We start from the raw sequence: 22933 nt of genomic DNA, 5'->3' as shown, positions 1-22933 counted from the left end.
TGCTGTAAAGCACCACTTTTTTGGTCATCTATTGGTTTTCACATAAATGGAGACAAGTGATTTGGGTTCCATTTATCTAATGATATGCCATGTTGTTCTTGTACTAAAAAAATTCTTAAAGGTTGTTGTATTGGACAAACAAGTAGGTCCATCAACTCCACTCTATGGGGCTTAATTAGTGCTAGAAATATATTTAGATAATACCTCCCATTATTTTATGTCATGTGACGGGTTGGCGGGATTGCCCTTGTTTTTATTTTGGTTAAAGTACAATTTACACCTATAAGTTTAGTGGATTGTCATTTTAATCCATTAAGTTTTTTTTTTACTTTTTTTTTTTTGTTTTTTTGTTTTGGTTTTGTCTTTTGTTTTTGTTTTTGTTTTTGTTTTTGTTTTGGTCCTGTTAAACTCCAAAACCACAGAAATCATCTTAATAAATCCCACGAGCTCTGGTATTAGATGATGCATCCAGATAGGGTAGCAAAATTGTTAGTTTGTCATAAAACAAATAAATTCAAAGGCAAAAAATGGAGCAATATTGGGATATTGATAATTTTTGTCGAAGATGGCTTGCTTTCATCATAATTTCCTTGAAATTTATAAGGAACTAGTCGTATACCCACGCGTTGCGCGCGGTAATTTTTTTAGGATGGTCTCATTAAATATTTTATTAATACTATAATTCTAGTTATTAACCATTTGATTTTCATTAGTTTTTAAGTTAACAAAAACCTTAAATATACCTTCTTCTTTTTTTCTTTTTTTTTACCTTTACACACACACACACACACATAGTGAATCTTTACACATACCTTTAAAAAAACTCTATATATTCCACTTTTTTGGATGCGTAAAATTATAGACTACTACTTCATAATGATAGTGGCTAATTAATTTTATATTTTTTTTAGTGATCTCATTTGTAACGCTTCTTACCATTATCATATATTTACTAACTGATGATTTGCATAACAAAGACGATAAATGAGAGGTAGCATTGTTCATTAGATTTTCGAAAGTAATAGTGCATGAAAATTATATATATATATATATATATATATATATATATATATATATATATATATATTATAAATAAGGTTAAATGAAATGTCAAAAAATGGATTTTTAAATTTTCTAACTTTATTTCTTATTCAATTTCTACTACTATCAGAGAACATCTCTTTTTTAGTTATGATTAATATGGTTTCCATAGTTAGAATTTGATTAGTTTTAAATTTAAATTTAGTACTATGATTGTATTTAATTATTGATTGTTGATTTAATTTTTTAAGTGAATTAAACGGTTTATGTTACTACACTTTAAAGTTTTTAATGTTCTCCACACAGTAATCTTTATTTTATTTTTTACTTCTCCTAACAACCTCTTTGTTTTCCAATCAACGATTACTAATTGACGTTTGGTTTTTTTTTTTCTTTATCTACTCTTTATTACTTTGTATTGGTTTTTTTTTTTCTATACCATCTCTCTCTCTCTCTCTCTCTCTCTCTCTCTCTCTCTCTCTCTCTCTCTCTCTCTCTCTCCACTAGCAATCTATCGTTTTCCAAAATTTGATGATGGTTCTATGACATTAAATATGCATTATTAGTTTTTTTTTTTTTTTTTTTTTAAATTAGTGTTTCTAACTTGATTTGTTTTGTATTTCATTCTTCCTTTGATGCATTGGGTGTGAGAATGAGTGTTTCCCTATCATTACTCCACTTAATGTGGACAATTTTATTTATTTAATTTAGGCAAAATATTATATTTAAAATTTTTAAAAATAAAAAAGGAGTGGAAATATAAATAATTTAATGATATATATGGGGGATGTGGTTGAATTTAAATGTTAAATAAAATGATATGAGAAAAAAATAAAAATAAAATACATAACAATAAACACTAACTTATCCAAATAATTCTATGTAATATAATAATAGTACATTCTTATCTACTATTTTTAATTATTTATAATGAAATATGATAATATTTAACAATCAAAGACATAAAAAATAAATAAAAAAACTTAAAACACAAAGCTAAATCCCATAAACCAAAATAGAGCTCTAAAGATTACAAAACTTTACCAGGCTAAAATAGAGATGCAAGAAAAATAAAAATAAAAATCTACCAAAAAATTGAGGGAGAAAGAGTGGGAAATAACCACTTTTCTGTGAGATAAAATTATGTAAAGAATAGAAGAGTGAATGATAAATTTATATTAAGAGGATGATAATATAAAAAAACAAAATAAAGGAAGATAAAAGGAAAGAGGAAGAGTGATATCAAGGTAGAATTTTTGGGGAGATGAAAAGGTAAAGAGAATGAGAAAGGTTGAAGAAAGTGTAAATGTTAAAAAAAAAATGAGTACAATTTGATGAGCACAATTTTCTTTTATTTGAATTTAAGTAAAATATTACATTTTTTATTTTTTAAAACAAAAAGAGAGAAAATATAAATAATTTAATGATAAGGAGGATGTGGTTGAATTTCAATATTAAGTAAAATGGAAGAGAAGAAAAAAATAAGAAAAATTAAAAGACATAACAATAAACACTAAATTATCCAAATTATGCTATGTAATGGAATACTATTTTATTTTTATCTACTATCTTTAATTTTTTATAATGTAATCGGATAAAATTTAACAATCAAAGAGCAAAATAATAATAATAATAATAATAACTTAAAACACAAAACTAAATCGTATCAACATAAATTAGAGTTCTTAAAAATACAAAATTTTATCAACCTAAAGCGGAGATGCAATAAAAAATAAAAATCCACCAAAACATTGAGAGAGATAAAGATCCACCAAAACATTGAGAGAGAGAGAGAGAGAACCTTTTTGTGAGAGAAAACTATGCAAAGAATGGAAAAGAGTGACAAATTTATAGTAAGAGGGAAGGGATAAGAAGAGACAAATAAAGGAAGATGAAGAGAAGGATGAATAGCAATATTAAAGTCGAGGGGAGTGGGGAGATGAAAAGGTGAGGGAAGAAGAAAGATTGAAGAAAATGTAAATATTTAAAAAAATAAGTACATGAGGTGTAACATGATCCTAAATAATTAGTTATCATAAACTTGATGACTTTCATGTTATGTTGTTTGCTTTGTGGGTTCAAAACCAAATGGGTAAATGTGTGTGTCTATATATATATATATATATATATATATATATATATCAAACTTGATTGCTTTTTATGTAATACTGTTTGCTTTGTTTAATTGTAAACTTGCTGCCTTCTGGTGTACATAATTGAACATAGTTTATGCTGAAGAAAGCACAGCTGAGCAGTAGGATTCATAGGTGAAGGATGCCCAAAGGGTGAAGTAATTGAGATTGTTTCCTCGGTCAACCTATCATGGATTGTATATATATATATATATATATATATATTTGTAAAAAAAATAGGAATAAATATTAATTATGTGGCGAATGACGTGGTGATGAGGTGGCGCAACAGGAGCTCAGCAGTTATAAATGTTACTATCTTTAATTTTTTATAATGTAATCGGATAAAATTTAACAATCAAAGAGCAAAATAATAATAATAATAATAACTTAAAACATAAAACTAAATCGTATCAACATAAATTAGAGTTCTTAAAAATACAAAATTTTATCAACCTAAAGCGGAGATGCAATAAAAAATAAAAATCCACCAAAACAATGAGAGAGATAAAGATCCACCAAAACATAGAGAGAGAGAGAGAGAGAGAGAGAGAGAGAGAGAACCTTTTTGTGAGAGAAAACTATGCAAAGAATGGAAAAGAGTGACAAATTTATAGTAAGAGGGAAGGGATAAGAAGAGACAAATAAAGGAAGATGAAGAGAACGATGAATAGTAATATTAAAGTAGAGGGGAGTGGGGAGATGAAAAGGTGAGGGAAGAAGAAAGGTTGAAGAAAATGTAAATATTTTAAAAAATAAGTGAATGTAAAAAAAAAATTATAGGAAAATTGGAAATAAAAAAGAAATATATATAGATGTTAAAATCGACAAAGATGGATATGTAAATAGGGATGGCAATGGGGCGGGGCGGGGCCGAAGGATGAGATCTTCGCCCCCGCCCCGCATGGATTTTTCTTGACCCATCCCCGCCCCGCCCCGCATGACGGGGAAAATTTCTTGCCCCATCCCCGCCCCTTAAGGCCCCGCGAAGACCCACGAAGCCCCGCCCTACACCGTAAAACTTTATTTCTTGTTAATTTTCCCTACAACTATTACCATTTTTTCAAATAAAATGACATGTTTCAATAATAAAAATATACTTGAAATTATAAATAAATTTATCCTATAAAATCAAACTAATTTTTAGCAAAAATTAAATAATATTATCTAAATGTTTATATTTCATTGGCCTAAAAAACACTAAAACAAATCTCCTTTATACTAAGTAGTGTGCATTATTTAATTCCTTCCATTTTGTGACTATTTCATAGAGAATGGGACAAAGTCTCAAACCTGTACCTTATGTTTTTTAATAAAAATACAGAAAACTAAATTAAATTGTATATAATTTTTGTGTGGAGAATGAGAACGATCAGCTAGAGCTAGTAAATGATTGATGCCATCATATCTGCAATCAAACCAATAGGGAAACATATTCCTCATCATCTCGTTCTCCAAAAATTAAAAAACAAAACCCAGCTTGTAAAATAGATATGGATTTTGACAAGCATAAAGAAGCAGTGTTGTTAAGTAGCCAAATGGCCACACAAAATTACAAAAACAATGACATAGACACAAATATTTAGAGCCTCAGACCCATACCTCATTAAAAAAAAATTATATTATGTTCATGATGAAAACTAAGTTGAGAAAGATGTATGAATCATGAATGAAACCAGTAATTCAATAGTATATAAATTTGTTTCTAATAAAGACAAAAAAAACGTTAAAATTGGTACCTTATTTCCAACTTTGCTAGAGAGAAAAAAGAAGTAGAACCACGTTAGGTAGAATCAAATAAGCTAATGATATTTTTGTTTAAATAGTAGGGTTTTAGAGTATGAAAAATTTACAATTTAGTCCTTATTAATGCGGGGTGGGGCGGGGATGGGACGGGGCGGGGTGGGGTGGGTCTAAAAAGTGTAAACCCATCCCTGCCCCGCCCCATGGTGCGGGTCTAAAATCTCGCCCCATCCCCGCCCCACCACCTTTGCGGGGCGGGGAAAACCCGCATGGGGCGAAGCGGGGGAGGGGCGGGTCAAGTGGGGCGGGGCAAAATTGCCATCCCTATATGTAAAGTCAATAATCTATTTATATATATATATATATATATATATATATATATATATATATATATTTGTAAAAAAAATAGGAATAAATATTAATTATGTGGCGAATGACGTGGTGATGAGGTGGTGCAACAGGAGCTCAGCAGCTATAAATGCCACGCTTCAGCTTTTAGTAATATATTGATGATTACAGAATCTGACTTGTAACGAACACGCAATAAATACTAGATTAATTCTAACACAACTAATAAAGCAGCTTAAGACATTCCCAAGACACAAGTTTCAAAGTTATATTCTCATATACTCCACACCATACTAGACAGTTGAATGCAATCTTCAAAACAAAACTTAAAAATCAATTATAATACCACAAAGAACCAATTGATTATTACTAATGGCTAGATGTGAACATATTTCAATTTATTTAAAGAACCTAGCTGCCATTTTCAACCTTTATGCTCTTCAAACAGCAGCTCTGCATCACAGTACATTTATAGTTTTATTAATGAATGTGTGCATTTTTGTAGAGAAACTGTATTATATGATCTGCAAGTGTACTAAGTCATAATCATTCTTTGGCGGAAATTGGTGGTAGAAAATTCAGTTATATAATAAAAAAGTTACTGGAGGATTGGGAATTTTGTATGATAACTTTTGCAAATTACATTCAAACCTTTTAAGTTTTGAAGTCAAAATTTTATCATATTGGGATGGTGAGCAATTTGGAAGCCACCTGGCTCCAGTGGGATTCACAGTTTTCATATATTCAAGACACTTCCCAAATTACTGGACTAGAGTACTTCAATTTTTTAGCTCAATGTCTCTAGAAAACTTGAGCTTCAAATTCAGTGTCTCATTTCTGATTGAGTGAAACTTGATTTATAAGTTGTGCAGCTAAAATATTTCCAAAAGCATTACAGTTTATAAATCTTAATGCAATGGGAGCATTCAAGCCCAACAAACACCGGTCAAGATGAGCAATACACAATTTATTTGTACTTATTAGCATCACTTCCCTTTTAGTAAGATAATTCAAATAGTGATGATGCCGTTCTCCTTAAAGCTTTCAACAGTGTCCCTAACACTCACTTCCAAAGGAGTGAAGTTAATACCCAAACTTCTGGCCTTGTCTTGGGATATCTTGTATAATGGCTGCAAAGGCTTGTCATCTTCACTTCTGCCAAAAATGAAAGATAAAATTGACTCTTCTTCAACTTTTGTGATGCGCAAGAACAATTACTATGGGTGACAAAAGCAAATACTTTAAAAAAAAAAAAAAAAAATTTGACAAAAGAAAATTATTAATTGAACTAATCATTTAGTTAAATGAATCATGTATTCCACTTGAGTCATACTTGTCAATTACAAAATGGCACCAATAAAGGGACATTCAGTATCATGGAAATAAATAACTCACTTTTCAGGAAGCCGCAAACTAGGGTAAAATTTGCGCAATATCTTGAAAACTTCGGAATAGTGTGTAACTCCTCCAACTATACAATATCTCCCATTAGCAACAGGATTCTCAAATGCCTGAATATGTGCATTTGCAACATCTCTAACATCAACAAGTCTGTATATTCCATCAGGGAATGTTTGAGTTCCTGCACAAAGGAAGGAATGAACAAGTTAATCAATAGCATTATATGGAATGATGTAGCTAGAGAGAGTAAATTTCAATAGGCCAATACAGTTAAACACAATTTTCATTTTGATCAGTTGACCATTTTATCAAAAGAATATGCTTGGAGATCATTGTTGAAACAGTTCACCTTATATAGCAAGTATACCCTGCATTCAATAGATGTTGATTATCGTCCTCAAATTGTACAAGATATATATAAGTTATAAAGCATATTCTCAAGCTGTGTATGTTGAGATAGAAGCTTTTTTTATCCATGGAACATAGGTTGAACCACAACCTATACATTTCAAGTGGCATTAGTGAGCTTGGCACTTGCAAATCAATGTCAAGTTTAAAACCTCCTTGTTTTCAAATGAACTGTAAGTAAAAGAGAAATTTTTACATTCCATGTTAAGAGGACTAGAATTAAGTAAAGCCTTGTGTGAGAAAGAGGACAAGGAATTTCCGGAGAAGGAGTAAGTCTCATAAAACGGTCACTTATCACTCAAAAAATACCTAGTAAGTTCTAATGTTAGATCAATGCTCATAGACTCATAGTATTCTAAAAAGTTGTAGTGCTCACAATTTACTGGAATAGGCCTATATACACTTACCATGCTTCATCCACTAAACCAGTTGTGACTTTAATTTGTCATATGATAAGCTAATCATACTTGAATATTTATAATTTATGTAGAAAGAAACACAATACACGTAGTCCTCATTGGTTGCCAAAAAGTACCATGTATGATCTTCAAAAACCCCTCAAGACTAAAAGTAAGAGTTGGCTGAATGAGTGGGCCAATTACAAAGCCTGGATTTATTGTTACCAAGTCTATGCCATTCTCTTTAGCAAATGTCCAAGCAGCCTCCTCAGCCAAGGTCTTTGCAATCATATACCATTGCTGAAAAAACCCCAAACTATTAAATGGGAACATTTCTTGGTCAAAAAGGATTGAAATGTAGGACTAAAAAAATATATATGTAATATGTCTATGATTTGATTAAGAGCTTCCTGGAAATCTATAAAATTTACGTTTACATTTGGAAACATCGAAATCTATAAGTTCAACATATATCTGATTCTAGAACATGAAATAATTACTAGGTACTATAATTACATTAAAAATGAATATGTATATATATATATATATATATATATTGAGAAATGTATGATTACAAGAAAGTAAAAAGAGCCTAGATGCTGACATGGATTTCTTACTGAGAATGCAAGTTAACAAACCTTTTGATGATATTCTCTAATGTTTCTCAGAAAACAACTATACTTATAGTACTAGATATATAAAGTCAAAATATTATAGCTCTTACATTTCTATTTTTTAGTAAATCATCATCAAAACATTATCATAGATCTTTCATTAAAATTATTTTAAGATTGATGCTATATAATAGTCCTATTAAAGATACACTTAAAAGGAAATACACACACCTTCAACTCCTCACAAGCAACTGGATCCGAAAACCACGTCTCGTCAATAACCACAGCGGGAGTCAGTGGTTTTTTGTTGAACATAACTGCAGTCATAGAAGATGTTACAACCACTCTCTTGATAGAATGAACTTTTGCACATGATCGAAGAACGTTAAGTGTGCCCTTCACTGCCGGATCAATTAATTGTGACTGAAATATAAAAAAAATGTGAAAGTAGGTGCCATAAGAATAAATTTATGAAAAATATTAGATAAACTGAAAACATTTCATTAGACAAGTTTATCATGTAACAATATCGTTATTGTATCACTTGGTAGAATTTCTCTAATGTCTGTGTGAATAATTTCTAGGAACAATCTAACAATTAAAACTAAAAACAGTACTTTCAAAAATTTCCAGTTGCAACACTGTGGGGAAACAAATGTAATTGCAGATGACAATGTTGAAAGCATGAAACATCCGGTTTCTTTGAGCTGCAATTAGAAAAAAAAATTAATAATTTTTACGGAAGGCATTGACTTAGGTATCCTTCTTAGGAGTGGAGGTGTCCTTTAGCAAATAGAAGTCTTTGACAATCTTTATGATCAGGAAGAAAAAATGAAGAATACCCTCCAAAGTCACTGCATTAGAGAAACCTACACTAAAAACAATTTTCTTCAATGTCCTCTCTACTTCTGGATTAAGGCTTGAGAATGCTTCTCTAAAATGTTAAGTTTAAGTACTTATTTTTGTTACTCAATTTTCCCCGTTTCACTATATTGTTTTAACGTATTGAACATGTAAGAATCAGATGTTGCTAAAACAGTTAAGCTGGTTTGAGATCCTTAAATTATTCACCATATTGATAGAAAAATGATCACAGTATATTGATTATACATTACACAAAGGCAATAAATAACAATACAGGATGAACCTGTGGGTCACTGGCAGTGAGACTAACGGGGGATGCTGTGTGAAAAACACCTTGGCATCCATCAACAGCAGAATCAAAAGATCCTTCTTCTAGTAAATCTGCTTTGAATAACTGAAGTCTTTCTTTAGCCCCATCAAGTGAAAGTAAATGCTCTGTTTTCTTCGGATCATCTGTGGAATACATATGCATAAATTCCAATTGCAAGGCTAAATTATTAGTAGCAACGACTGCATGAAAAATAAAGGTAAGAAAGAAAAATGTGAAGTTAAAAGCACTATGTGCTTGCTATAGGGAATTTCAAAACTCTGCCTTAAACAGAGGCTTATGCTTGGGGTGCGGTATTTCTACAAAAGTTCTTGATAACTGATAAGAGCGCTTGAGCAGGGAATTTATCAGTGGTTTGTTTTGAAGATGTTCTGTTTTCTTATGTTACAGAACTTGAGTGTGTTTGCTGTTGGTGGAGTGGGGTAGTCCTCTCTCAATGATATTTGTATGTGTTTCTGGAAAGATTTAAGTTAGTCCTTTGGTTAGTGATTAGAGCTAAGCTGTGTGGTTTTGTACTTTGTTACTTGTTAATAATATATCTCATTCACAATTATAAAAAAGAAAAAAAAATGTGAAGAATAAGTGTGCCTACAATGCAATATGATTGTGAGCAGGCCTATCCACGGGTCGGTCCGGGTCAGGTTTGTGCCTAACCTGGAATTGACCCGACTAGATCGGGTGATCAAAATTTCAACTTGCCGCCGACCAAAGTGGTTGATAAGATCAGACAGGTCGGAGCTTCCATGAATGTCGGGTGGATCGGTTAGGGTTGATTAAATAGAAAACGATGAGAATCCGGCCAAGAAAAGATGAAAAACAGTAGAAAACCGACAACAAAAATTTGAAAAATGGCTAAAATCCGGCCAGATCTCGCCAGATCCAGTGAGATCTCGGCCGTTTTCGACAAGATCTTAGCTAGGTCTTCCTGAAAAAATCCCAACATACGTCAGATCTACACTTTCTCACTGGAAAAATAGATGGGTCGATCGGATCGAGTTTCTTGGATTTGAGAGGAGGATATCCAATATCTGACCCACTGATCTCGGTTTTTGGAGAATGAAATCCGTTGTCGACCACCAGAGCAGTCGGTTTGGTCGGCGGTGGGTTGGGTTCGGTCGGCAGCGAGTGGGTCGAGTCTGGCAAGTCCTTAGACAACCCTAATTGTGAGTTTGTGACCAAACCATGTAAAAAATCTACTATTAGATCCTATACCATTTCTTCTACTTTCCACCATTCATGATCAACTACATCATAGTTGTAACAAAAGTTCATATCCATAGACTGTCTCATCCTATATGATATCATTTAGTATGACAATTAGTTTATCCAACACACAATTGTGAATAGTTGATGCACCACCACTTGTGTGCACTTCATGTGCACAGATTCACTATGGTCACATGATAAGCAAGTTACAAAATTTTCAAAATATTAAATACTTCCATGTATCATTTTTCACAGTGGATCTATGTAGACAATTTATTACTCACTGTTGGCCCCAAAATGAAGTGGGTGGGGTCATTTACCACAACCTATATGGGTGTGCATGAGTAGCTCCCATTCCAAGGAAGCAATCCTATAATTGAATAAAGCATGATAGGCTTGTTGTGTATAAAACTTACCCCAATCAAATGAAGTATAAGTAAATTCGGTTTTTCTTAAATTGTATTACATATATCAATGTCATGTCTAAGATGAGTCAGGCCAGGCCTGGTTGGGTTAACGCTAAGAACCAAACTATATTCAATGTCCCATTTTAGCTAAGGTAAATTACAACATAGATAACCATATTGATAGGTATGCGCATAGTTTACAGATACTAGGAAAAAGGATTATCTCATTTCAAATTTTGTTCATTTCGATCTCAAAATTAGATTTTGTAAGCCTAGAACAAAAAAATTGTACAATTCTGACACCCCATTTAAATAATATAACAGTCCATATATTGGTAGATAAAATAAATAAATAAATAAAAAGGCTAAAATGCAAATTGTATCCTTAGATTTGATTAAAATTCATTTAAGTCCTATAATTTTATTTTCTTTCGATTGAATTATTTAAGTTTCAAATTTATTTAATTCAGTCCTTCCATCCAATTCCATTTAAAAAATTGAGGTTAAATATGCAATTAAAATGAAAAAACATTTTTTGAAAAAAAAAATTATCACATAAAAAATCTATATATTTTTTAACAATATTAATCAGGAAACTTAAAAACTCAAGTAAAAATACCCTTATCAATTTATATAAATTTCATTCAAACTTAGAATGTGTCATTTACAATTTAGCCAAAAAGAAAAATTAAAAAAGTGCATGCAGTTTCAGTTCATAGTAACAGGTTGATAAAAATTGGAGAGAGAGAGAGGCACTGACCTGTATCACGAACTGTAGCTTTTACAGTGTACCCACGTTGGAGCAGGTGCTTGACAAGCCATGATGCTATGTAACCCGAAGCTCCAGTCACACACACCACCTTCTCCTCTCCACTCATCCTCTCTGTGACTCTCTCTCTCTATCTCTCTCTGTGAATCTGTGTGTTTTAGTGTGAAGCTATTGACTCGGTTGTGTGTGTCAGTGTGTGTTGGTGCTTTTATGGTGAGGAGTGATAGCAGGTATAGTGTTTGTCCGAGTCAGGACCGAACGATGGAGAAAATACAAAGTTTTCTAATGCATGCATCTACCGACCCATACAAGAATAAGTCTCAAACTTGTATAGTTCATTCTTGAGTGTGAAGATGCATGCATTTAAAATACCTAAGGTGAGCAGCCTTTTTTTGTTATTATTCGGAAACATGAGTGGCTGTACTCTGTAGTAAATGATTGAAGTTTTTTTTTTTTTTTTTTTAGCAAAATGATTGAAGTTACTTGTGCCTAGAAAGTCCAACTACAAGGAAAAGATATCTGACATTGGCCCCATAGAAATGAGTGTTATTTTTTTTTATAATACCTAGAAATAAGTGTTAACACTTATACTGTAAGGGCATTAGCATTTTCCACTATTTTATCATTCTAAAAACTCACTTTATCATTATACCATCTTATTTTACAATACTTCCACATCCCAAAACTCTATTTCTATTAAAATATTATTTTTTAATAGCTCTTTATAACTATCATTTTTTTTCATACTCATATTTCCTAGGCTTTCCAACCATCTTTTTTTTTTTCCTCTCCTTCTCCCTCAACCTCTAGCAACACACAAGCCATCAACAACCACAGTCACGGCACCAAAAACCCAAGCCATTGATCAACTCAAGCCACCGATCAACCCATCAACAACCACAGCCACGACACCTCAACCCATCAGCACCTCAACCCATCAACAAACACAGCCACGACACCTCAACCCATCAGCACTTCAACTCATCAACAACCACAACCACAGCCACGGCACCAAAAACCCATCAGCCCATGCCACCGATTTGAAACCCACTGGAGCAAACCCATTAAAAAAAATCATCATCGAAGCCACCATCAGAGCTACCGATGATCAACCCAACCGATCCACCCACCAATCAACAGATCCACTATTTCAAACCCACCATCAACCAATCTCAGCCCACCGATCCAACCATGACCCAAACACCGGACCCAACCCACTTCAACCACAACCCAACCACGACCCAAACATCGGACCCAACCATGACCCAAACACGACCCACAACCCCTTTAGGCACCGGTCACAAAAAAAAAAAAAAAAAAAAAAAAAAAAACCACAACCACCATAGTGACCAACGCCATCAGCCACGCCAAAAAAAAAAAAAAAAAAAAAAAAAAAAGCAACCACAGAATCGCTGGATTGTAACCCACCGGAAAAACTGAGCCACTGTGATGTGTGATGTATGTTGGGAGGAGAATGGAGTTTGGGTTTGAAGAGAGGAGAGAGCAGCTGGAGAAAGAGAGAAGGAAGAGAGAGAAGATAACTGAATAATGAGATAGAGGAGAGAGATTTTGGGGGAAAAAAGGGAATAAAAAAGTTTTTTTTTTTTTAGAATACTTGCTACAGTACAATTCTAACTTTAGAATTGTACTGTAGCACTATTGCAAAAAAATTTGCAATAGTTGAGTTTAGCATTGTCTGATGCAAAGGATTTTAAAACTTAAAATGCCAAATTGGTCTTAGATATGCCATTAGCATTTTCCAATGCTAATGCTCTAAGGCTCCTGTATGCCGACATTAATTCATTAGAAACTTTTTATAAGAAATTAAAAAATTTATCAAAAAAAGTTGATCAATTTATTATATTTTATAAAAAATTTACTAAAATAATTTATTAATATATGTCTTAAAGGTGTATATTAGTAAAATCTATATTTTAACTGTATTGTTTTTGTAAATTACTTTGATCAGTTTTACTGAACTGTAGCGCCTATAATTTTTTTTTTCTTTTTAAATTTTATTGAAAAAAATAGTTAAAATGTTATATTCAATTCAAAAAAGCTACTCCAAATTGATAAAAGCTAATTAGGAGAATATCCAATAGCATCTATCTCCCCTCCCTGTGCATTTGTTTTTAGAAATACTTTCACCACATTTTTTTTTTAAATAATGCATTTTACGATATTTTCACACAATAAATATTGAATAACAAGTTATTATAGGTTATTATTGATAAATAAAAAAATAGTTTTGATAAGTTTAAATTAAAACTAATAACTTATTACCTATCATTTATTGTAAAAATATTGTTGGCCTAGCTCTTTTTTTTTTTTTTTTTTTTTTTTACAAAGTTATAAACCAAAACCTTATTCCAATTAGCCTCTATTATAACTTTTAAGTCTTATTTTATAAGACCCTCTTAAAATTAAAATTAACTACAATAACTCCCAGAGTGAGGAAAAAAGATAGTATGCATTTGGGGTGATAGATGTATATGTATTTGAAACATGGTAGTGAAATTTACTATAGCTCTCTAATAAATTATTTTGTCATTTTCCTTCCAAATCAAAAAATTTCTTTCTTCTTCTCAAAAAAAAAAAAAAAAAAATTCTCTCTCTCAATTTTTCACCCTTCTCACATCACTAGTTATTTCTAGTAGATCAGTTTAGGATCACTTTCAATACCTCAATTACTGTATTGCCAATTAAGACACTATCAAGGATTATAGGGCGCTTAAAAGATGACCTTGCGCATAGAAATAGAGAGTGTTGCACAATATATTCTTACTATGTTAGCTCAATTGTAGCCTTTTAGCTGCACAGTATTACCGTTGTGTGATTCCTTCAATCGATTGAGCTGTTGGAAGATGGACTCAAGATTTGTTGGAAGATGGCTGGAATTACCAAATAAGAGGAACTCAAGAATTCTTTTTAGGACAAAATTTGGTTACAAACTCGGTTGTAGCATAAAACTACAACTCTACTTATTTATATATATATTTTTAGATGACTATTAGATTATATTTTCTTTTTATATTTTTCATGTTTGCAAAAATTTTTAAGAAATTAAAAATCAATAGTTATGTCATCAATCAAATTTTTAAATTTTAAATTTTTTGTAATTTAAAATTATGCATAAAAAATATGCTAATGGATCAAATAGTAAATAACATCCGATTGACACAAAATTTGATATGTGTGTTAAAAACATTAAGAACAGTTAATTCAACCGTTAAATTTTCAGAATATATAGTGTGGGGTCAGAGAATTTATGACCTCAGCCCATTTTATATTAAGGCCCAAGGCCTGGGCCGAAGAGAGATATTGCCGAGGACGCACAATGGAAGTCCAGAATGGCCTAAGGATATGGCCGAGGACGATCTTGTGCTTGGCATCCCATAGTGCCCCTAAAAGAAAGGGCGAGCACAGTGCAGGAGCGGCCCAAGTAAAAGGTTGTCAATACTGCAATAAAGCACTCTGCACCTGACAGGACCATGCTCTTCAGCTTTTACAACCACCCCCAACCACTTTGGGTATGGGCTGATGGGACAAGTATCAGTCCTAGAAAGTCGAACCTACACGTGGACGTTGGATGAGGGGTACAGGCTAATATAAAAGGAGAAGTAAGCAATCCAGAAAGAGGGCTGGGAAAAAAAGGCTAAGAACCAGAGCCTCCCAGGCCGTACCGAGGAGAGAGACTTCTCGAGCGAACTTAATTTATTTCCGTATGAACATCACGACCAACCATCGTCCGGTGACCAAGGCCTAGCCTTTCAAGCCCACGCTCTACAAATTTTATTGTTTGAGCCTTTTAACGTACGAACCCAATATCATTTTGGGGTCGTTACGAATTGAGTCCTTACATATAGTCATATTTATTTATTTATTTTTTAGTAGAAAGTGTAGCTAAGCTTATAACCAAACTCTGTCCTTTTTATGTTCTTCCCTTTTAAAACCATTTTGGACTAATTTACCTTTGGGTACCATTGTTGCAATTGATAAGGACATTTCCAAAATTGACGAGAGATGAAAGATAGGTATCTGCAAGGATAAAGAATAATAAAATAAAATAAATGAAAACTGGTGTTGGCCTGTAAGTCTATTTTATGACATGACATTGAAAATTTGGACCTATTTTCTTTTATGCGAATCTGACATTGTGGTGGACTCAGATTATATTAAGTTTATGATTTGGATTGATTGTGAACCTCATGTCGGTCAAAATAATAAGACAATGTTTGAATATAAATTTTTTACTAAAAAAATTAACATAATTACCTAATTTGAAAATCTACACTATTGAATTGCATTTTCTATATGTTCTTAAATCTTAATATATATGTCAAATTTCATGTCAATCGGATATTATTTACTATTCATTCTATAAATTTATTTTTTACACATAATTTTAAACTACAAAAACCTAAAATTTAAATATTTTATTAATTACATAGTTATTGATCTTTAATTTTCTAGAAATTTTGTAAACATAAAATATATAAGAAAAAAATATAATCCAACAATAGATTTATTAAAATTCACATCCACTAAAAAAATATTGAGGGGACTTGTAGATTTAAGCTACAAAAAAGTTGGGCAATATATGCTTGTCATTAGCTAAGTTCTAGCACTTTGTGTTTGCCATCACAAAGATTCGTAAGGGCTGTGTATCTTCTTAAAGTGCATAGGCAGAAATAAGGACCTGCGGGAAGAATGGTAAAGAGAAAAAGCATAATGAAGCATTGAAAATTTGAAACAGCTTTTTATTTATTTATTTATTTTATTTAAACTATATCTAAAAACCAAGAATATAGAAAGCAATCCCTCCTTGGCAATATTTTCAAGGTTATAGCATTTGATTTGTGAGTACGTAAGGGGTATTTGGTAATGATTTTCTACTTGTGAGACCCACAAACATATCAAGCCATATGATCATCTCTCTTAAAATGGACTTTCTTAGTATCCGGTTCAATTGCATATACTATCCATATGGGAACATTGCCTTCAAAATGTTTTTGCAAATTAATCTATCACTTATGTAAGAATGTACATTCCCAGAAGTCAAAAGTGTGAATTGCAGATTGTTCACTAACCTAATAAGCTAGTTATTGAGACATCTTCATATATCTAGATTCTAGACTAGGGAACTAAAAAAAATGTTTAGTTCAAATGTTCAATCTGTACAAAAGACTTGAATTCTAACTTCAGGAGAAGTTGATTTACATATTGTGCCAGCTAACATAGTTTCCAAAATAATATATAAATATTAAAATCATGGAACATTCAATATGGGAAAATAAAGTTCAAGACCAGGAAACTGAGTGTTAAGAGTTAAGATAACATTTATTTGCATATACTTATATCACTTTCTTTAAGACAACACATAATTCAGAAAATGAGTAAGCCCTTCTCCTTTAAGCTTTCAATCATGTCCTTCGAGAACCTCCAAAGGAATGAAGTTAATACCCAAGCTTCTTGCTTTCACTTTCTTTAAGACAACACATAATTCAGAAACTGAGTAAGCCCTTCTCCTTTAAGCTTTCAATCATGTCCTTGAGACTTACCTCCAAAGGAATGAAGTTAATACCCAAGCTTCTTGCCTTCTCCTGGGATACCTTGAATGTCGGCACAGAAGGCTTGTCATCTTCAGGTCTGCCATGAAAAAGACACAATTTACTATTCTTCAAACTTTGTGATGTATCAAAAAATTTGATGCAGGTCTGAAGTGGATAATGGAGGACATCATCATCATCATCAAGAGAGAGAGGAAAATTTGTAAGCAAAAAAAAATTATCCTTTTTTTCTATACGGACAGTTGAATCATAGTCATAACCCCTTTGAGAACATTAGACATTACTACTTAAAAAAAAAGAACGTTAGACATTACTGAAAAACATCATTTTATATGCATGTCCTTGCATATACTCCCAAAAATGCAAGTGTACAAACGATTTTATGATAACATGTGTCAATTCACTTTTTCTGCAACACAGTTACATACACAAATTAACAAGACATCCGACAATCTCAAGCATTCTATTCAGAAACATATTGATGGATTATATTACAGAAGAAAAATATTCCTTTGACCAGAATGATACTCTTACAGACCATGTATCATTGAATGACAGGTTTGCAGTGCCTTGAAATAAATTTCAGGCTTTAGACAACAAAGCTGGCAGCTGCAAACCAATTGAATCCCAAGAGGGGGGAACTACTTCAGGTTTCTGTTTCTGGGTCAAAACGTCTTAGAATCTATGTTACATCACAAGTTACAGAAACCATTCAAAGAAGCAAATATTGTGCTCTCACTGACCTCATAGCTCCTGGAAATCATATCATAATCCTAGTGACATTACCAAATTGATGAATCTAATTAGAGCCTCATGTCATATCTTAGGTAGGCTCAGTTACAAGAATACCTTTTCACCACACAGCACTATCCATGGTAAATAGTAGTTGAACCATGGGCTAATCTACTCATTGTGGCCTTCCTCTGCCCTTGGGTCAATATTCATCACTAGTTTTCTCTGTACAATCCCAAACTGTGTTGTCTTTCTTCAGCTTTCCTCAGACAGCTTAAAGTTATTTCACAGATTTTTGCTTCAACCATTCTAAACCTCAATGGAAATATGGCCAACTCCTGTAGTTTTCATTCTCCAGCATCAACAGAAACTTTGTAAATATAGTGCCTAATCTATGAGACATGTTGTAATATCCAGTTTTATACTTAAAGTCCCTGGCACGATTCTCTTCTAACAAATTAATGAAGAAGTTCTAAGTTCTAACTATTCCTAATAACATGCGGCTACCACGATCAAAGTACCCATGCTACTTTTCCCTGTAATGAGTCAGAATCATATAAACTAAAAAAAAAAAAAAAAAAAAACTTCAATGTTACCGTGGTATTTGACAGCTAAAGAATGTTGGAGGGAAATCAAAAAAGATCTAGAAAAATGGTTGGGCATGGCTTCTATCTAATCTGTTGCTTGATGGGAACAGCTCATCAGATATAAAGAGAACCAGTAAATCAACAACAAGCAACATAACCTCACAGGGAACAGTAAAACATGCAAACTGAACCTAGTTGCCTCTGTCTACGGCACCAAATAGGAACATTCCATACCATGTAAGTAACATAACTCACTTTTGGGTTGGGAACAAAGCAGGGAAAATTTCACGCAATATCTTGAGAGTCTCAGAATGGGGTGTAACTCTTCCAACTAAACAATATCGGCCACTAGCAGATGGAGTCTCAAATGCTCGAATATGTGCATTTGCCACGTCTCTAATATCAACAAATCTATAATTTCCATCATAAGAAGAGTACGATCCTGCACCCAGAAAACAATACAGGAAATTATTGAAGAATTATGCGGAATGATTGAAGCTAAAAAGAAAGGAGGTGCAGGGGGGAGAAAAGTAGGTGCATCTGCTAATATGCAGAAGTTAAGTTGGTTAATCTCAGATTATACAATTTAAATATCTGCTAAAAAGCACATTGTTGAACACTGTATTTTGAGACAAGTTATTTCTATCCACGGAATATAGTTATATAGGATAATCCTGATCTATGTATTTCAGGCGGGGCACTTTGCAGGTCAAAATAGTTGAATTCAGGTGCATTCTCAAAAAATCAGGTGTTATTTCACCTTATTTCTTTTCTTTATAATTGATTTACATTCCATATTATTAGAACTAGATTTCAGTAATGAATAGGGGAAAAAATGGTAGCATAAGGTATCCCAAGAAATAAACATTTTATCATAGCAAAATATCAGGAACTTATACCTATCAAAAAAATCAGGAACTTACGAACATTTACCTAGCTCGACTACTGATACAGTTATTGTTCATTCAAACAACCAAACCAGAAAGTTAGAATATTAGATCCAAGGTTCCTAGTATTAGAGAAAATTTTCCAGCACTTACAATTTATAGCCCTACATCAATACTTATTATGCTTAGAACATATGCTACCTTATTAGATAAGGCAGTTCAAACACCAAAAGAACTAATTCTGCACTTTTTGTTTTCTTTCTGAGATCGAGCAAAACAGATACTTGAACATTTAAAAGTCATGTAGTAGAATAGAAAATACACAATATCCTTATGGGTTGCAAAGAGTACCATTTATGAGATTCAGAATTGTGTCCACACTGAATGTAGTAGTTGACTGTAAGAGAGGACCAATAACAAGCCCTGGATTCATTGTTATCATGTCAATCCCATTCTCTTTAGCAAATTTCCAAGCAGCCTCCTCAGCCAAGGTTTTTGAGAGCATATACCAAAGCTGAAACCAAAAAAAAAAAAAAATAAAGAACTTTAAATGAGAGAGATTCTTCCAGGGTTAAGTTCAGGGCCAAAAACAATGCATTATCTATTATATTCTATTTAAAAAGTTGTTTAATATTATCATGAGAATGTGAATCTATCCAACTTCACTGCAATGACTAATTGTATCAAGTAGATCTTTTTAAAATGTATCTAAAACAGTGAAGATCCTAAAAGAATTCTACCATATCTGCAATATGAACAAAGGACTACAAAAATGATTTTTGTCAGTTAGTAGTATTCATACATATGAACAAACATCCAATTAAGTGTTTAAATTAAAATATTAGAGTTTCTATACAGGATAAATATAACAAGGGATACTAAGAATTCAGGGAGTAGAACCTATGCACACCTTTGATTCCTCACAAGTAACTGGATCAGAAAACCAAGTTTCATCCAAAATCACATCAGGGGTAAGAGGTTTTCTGCTGCACATGATTGCAGCAATTGAAGACGTTACAATAACTCTCTTGATAGAAGAAAATTTTGAACATGATTTAAGAACATTAAGTGTTCCCTTCACTGCTGGATCAATCAACTCTGCCTGAAACATAGGAAAAAGTGGAAAATTAAGCAATCAAAACTAATCCCATTAAACCTTTCAAACAGTTTTGGTTGCCAACACCTTGGAATGAGAATTTTGTAAGAATGAAACCGTTGTGACCTTTGCCTCTACACACTATCTATCAACACCAGGAGAGGAAACCATACCATATAACTTTTCTTTTTTGGAGCTTTTTTATTTAGCACACTACTCAGTATTAAGGCTTGGCAATTCTTCTCTCCAAAGTCAACTCCAGTTGCTCAATTTGGCTTTCACTTTTTACCCCCAAACTCTATTTGCTTCAATAAAATCAACATCACAACCTTTGAAATGTTGGCCAAAGCACGTGCACAAAGTAAGAATCACAGATTACTAAATCAAGTAATCATGCATGTTACTCTAAGTTGTTGTAAATTGACTAAAGCAACATGGAGCAGCAACCGGACAAAAAGAAGCAAGAATGTGAATATCACCATATTTACAGCAAAATTGGAACTATATATTAACTGATTGAGTTTGCCTCAAGGAAAAAAAATGCTATAAGATGAACCTGTGGGTCACTGGCTGCAAGAAAAACAGGTGACGCTGTATGAAATACACCTACACAGTCATCAACTACAGAATCAAATGATCCTTCTTCCAGTAAATTTGCCTTGAACAACTTAAGTCTCTCCTTTGCTCCATCAAGTGCAAGTAAGTGGTCTGTTTTCTTTGGATCATCTATGGAATATACAAACATAACTAGTGAATTATGAAAGTTCAACAACGACACTTTTAAGTAATATACATATATACACACATTGATTTTTTTTCCTTCAACATCCAAAATGGTTAATCAAGATGAAGCATACCCTTAGAATGAGAGTTCACACTATCTTTATATCCCTTTATGTGAAACTCGTGGAAAAATGATTTCTTAGTAAACATATTGAAACATACATGAAAAGAACCATACAAAAAATGCCTTACTGATTTACTTATTAGGAAAAGAAATACTGCGACTTGTCACTAATCAAGCATTATTATTTTTTCACCAGACACTTATTTGTTGGTCTATGTATAACACAGAAACCTTTTTCATGCATTTAACAAGTGGAATATGCACACTCTAAGTCCTGGAATTACAGATTTACCATTACGGCCAATACTTGAGCATGACATGAATGCTAGCCCCAAAAATTCACAATTAGACAGCTAGATGGTGATGATAAACAACTACTGTCTTGGATGTTATCTTTCAGTGCATTCTTATATGACTAGCTTGTAAAAACTAAAGAAATGGCAAATAAAATATTTTTAAGTGTTGCAACTTGCAAGTTCTCAAGCCATTTGATGACATCTACCAGTGTTGGCTGGTATTAGGCCTCCAATCCACAAACAATGGTATTGTTGCAATGTACATGAAGTTGAACCTAAATTGCGTCCTCAGATAGATGTAATTGTGATGTTCCTGTAGGGGCTGACTTTGGTTTAGGTCCTTTAGAACACCACCAAAAGAAGGCATCTGAAGGGTTTCTTTGGTATTTTTTTAAGTATGTACTCACAGATATAACATAATAGGAATTTCTTCCTGTAGTGCACAGAGTATTGCTTTTTACTTGGGTATCAAACATCCATCAAAGAAAAAAACTCTAAAAGTTGGCTCTTTTGCTTAGGCATTTTTCCTTCTTCTAGAAAGCAACTATATTAGATTCTTAACATTTTGTTATAAAGTGAAAGTAATGATAGGGTCAAGTAAAAAAGTAAGTAATGACAGGTAATTATGTGTTTGAAACTATGGTAACTGATGCTTGAAATTCTGAATGATGATTGCCAAAACATTCAAAGATACGTTATACTAACCTTGCCCAAGTGATAAAGTGAAAACTTAGTGCTTCTAATGGGATTTAGTAAAAGTTTTTCTTTTCAAGCTTGTCCTTCCTACATGTACTATTGTACTTCAAATCTTTTTGCATTTTGGTTTCAAGAAACTACTTTTTTATTGCAGTCAAACCAATATTTTTGTCTTACTTTAACATCATAAAATACTTATTTAGAACAAAAATTGAATCAGAACCTCATGGATGGCCTGAAAACCACGAGACCAATCCCTTGGTTAATCCTTGACACTGAACTTTTCAGAAACCCTTTTTTTTTTTATATATACAAACGGAAAATAATATCCCTGATACTCTCCCCGTCCCCAAACCCCAATTTTCAAGAAACTATCATTTAAAGTACTGTTTTCAAAATAAAAGTTACCAATTTTCAAAACTATCCCATGAATTTAAACTCAAAGGAAGGAAATAAGTAAATTGTATAGATTACTTATGAAATTGGTATCTATTAGCTTAATAAAAGGGACAATATTTTATTTAGCTAAAAAAGACAACATTTTGACACATCCAAAGATGGAT

At 32.6% G+C, this 22933-nt stretch overlaps 1 protein-coding gene and 2 pseudogenes across 1 annotated transcript; all 3 read right to left on the bottom strand.

The window, feature by feature from the left end:
• LOC126723853 (phenylacetaldehyde reductase-like) overlaps nt 1-22933 on the bottom strand; it is a 72749-nt pseudogene that overhangs the window by 49454 nt on the left and 362 nt on the right.
• LOC126724663 (small nucleolar RNA Z102/R77) lies at nt 4540-4626 on the bottom strand (annotated as a pseudogene).
• LOC126723850 (phenylacetaldehyde reductase-like) lies at nt 6106-11985 on the bottom strand. The gene is made up of 6 exons (XM_050427770.1): nt 11651-11985; nt 9233-9402; nt 8317-8508; nt 7609-7771; nt 6660-6846; nt 6106-6419 (listed from the first exon to the last, which is right to left on the bottom strand). The coding sequence occupies exons 1-6, from the start codon at nt 11766-11768 to the stop codon at nt 6275-6277; spliced, it is 975 nt and encodes a 324-aa protein (XP_050283727.1). The 5' UTR covers nt 11769-11985; the 3' UTR covers nt 6106-6274.

This window comes from Quercus robur, chromosome 4, assembly GCF_932294415.1.
Source record: "Quercus robur chromosome 4, dhQueRobu3.1, whole genome shotgun sequence".
Taxonomy (NCBI): domain Eukaryota; kingdom Viridiplantae; phylum Streptophyta; class Magnoliopsida; order Fagales; family Fagaceae; genus Quercus; species Quercus robur.
Note: the sequence above shows the minus strand (reverse complement) of the source record. Positions and strands in the feature narration are given on the sequence as shown.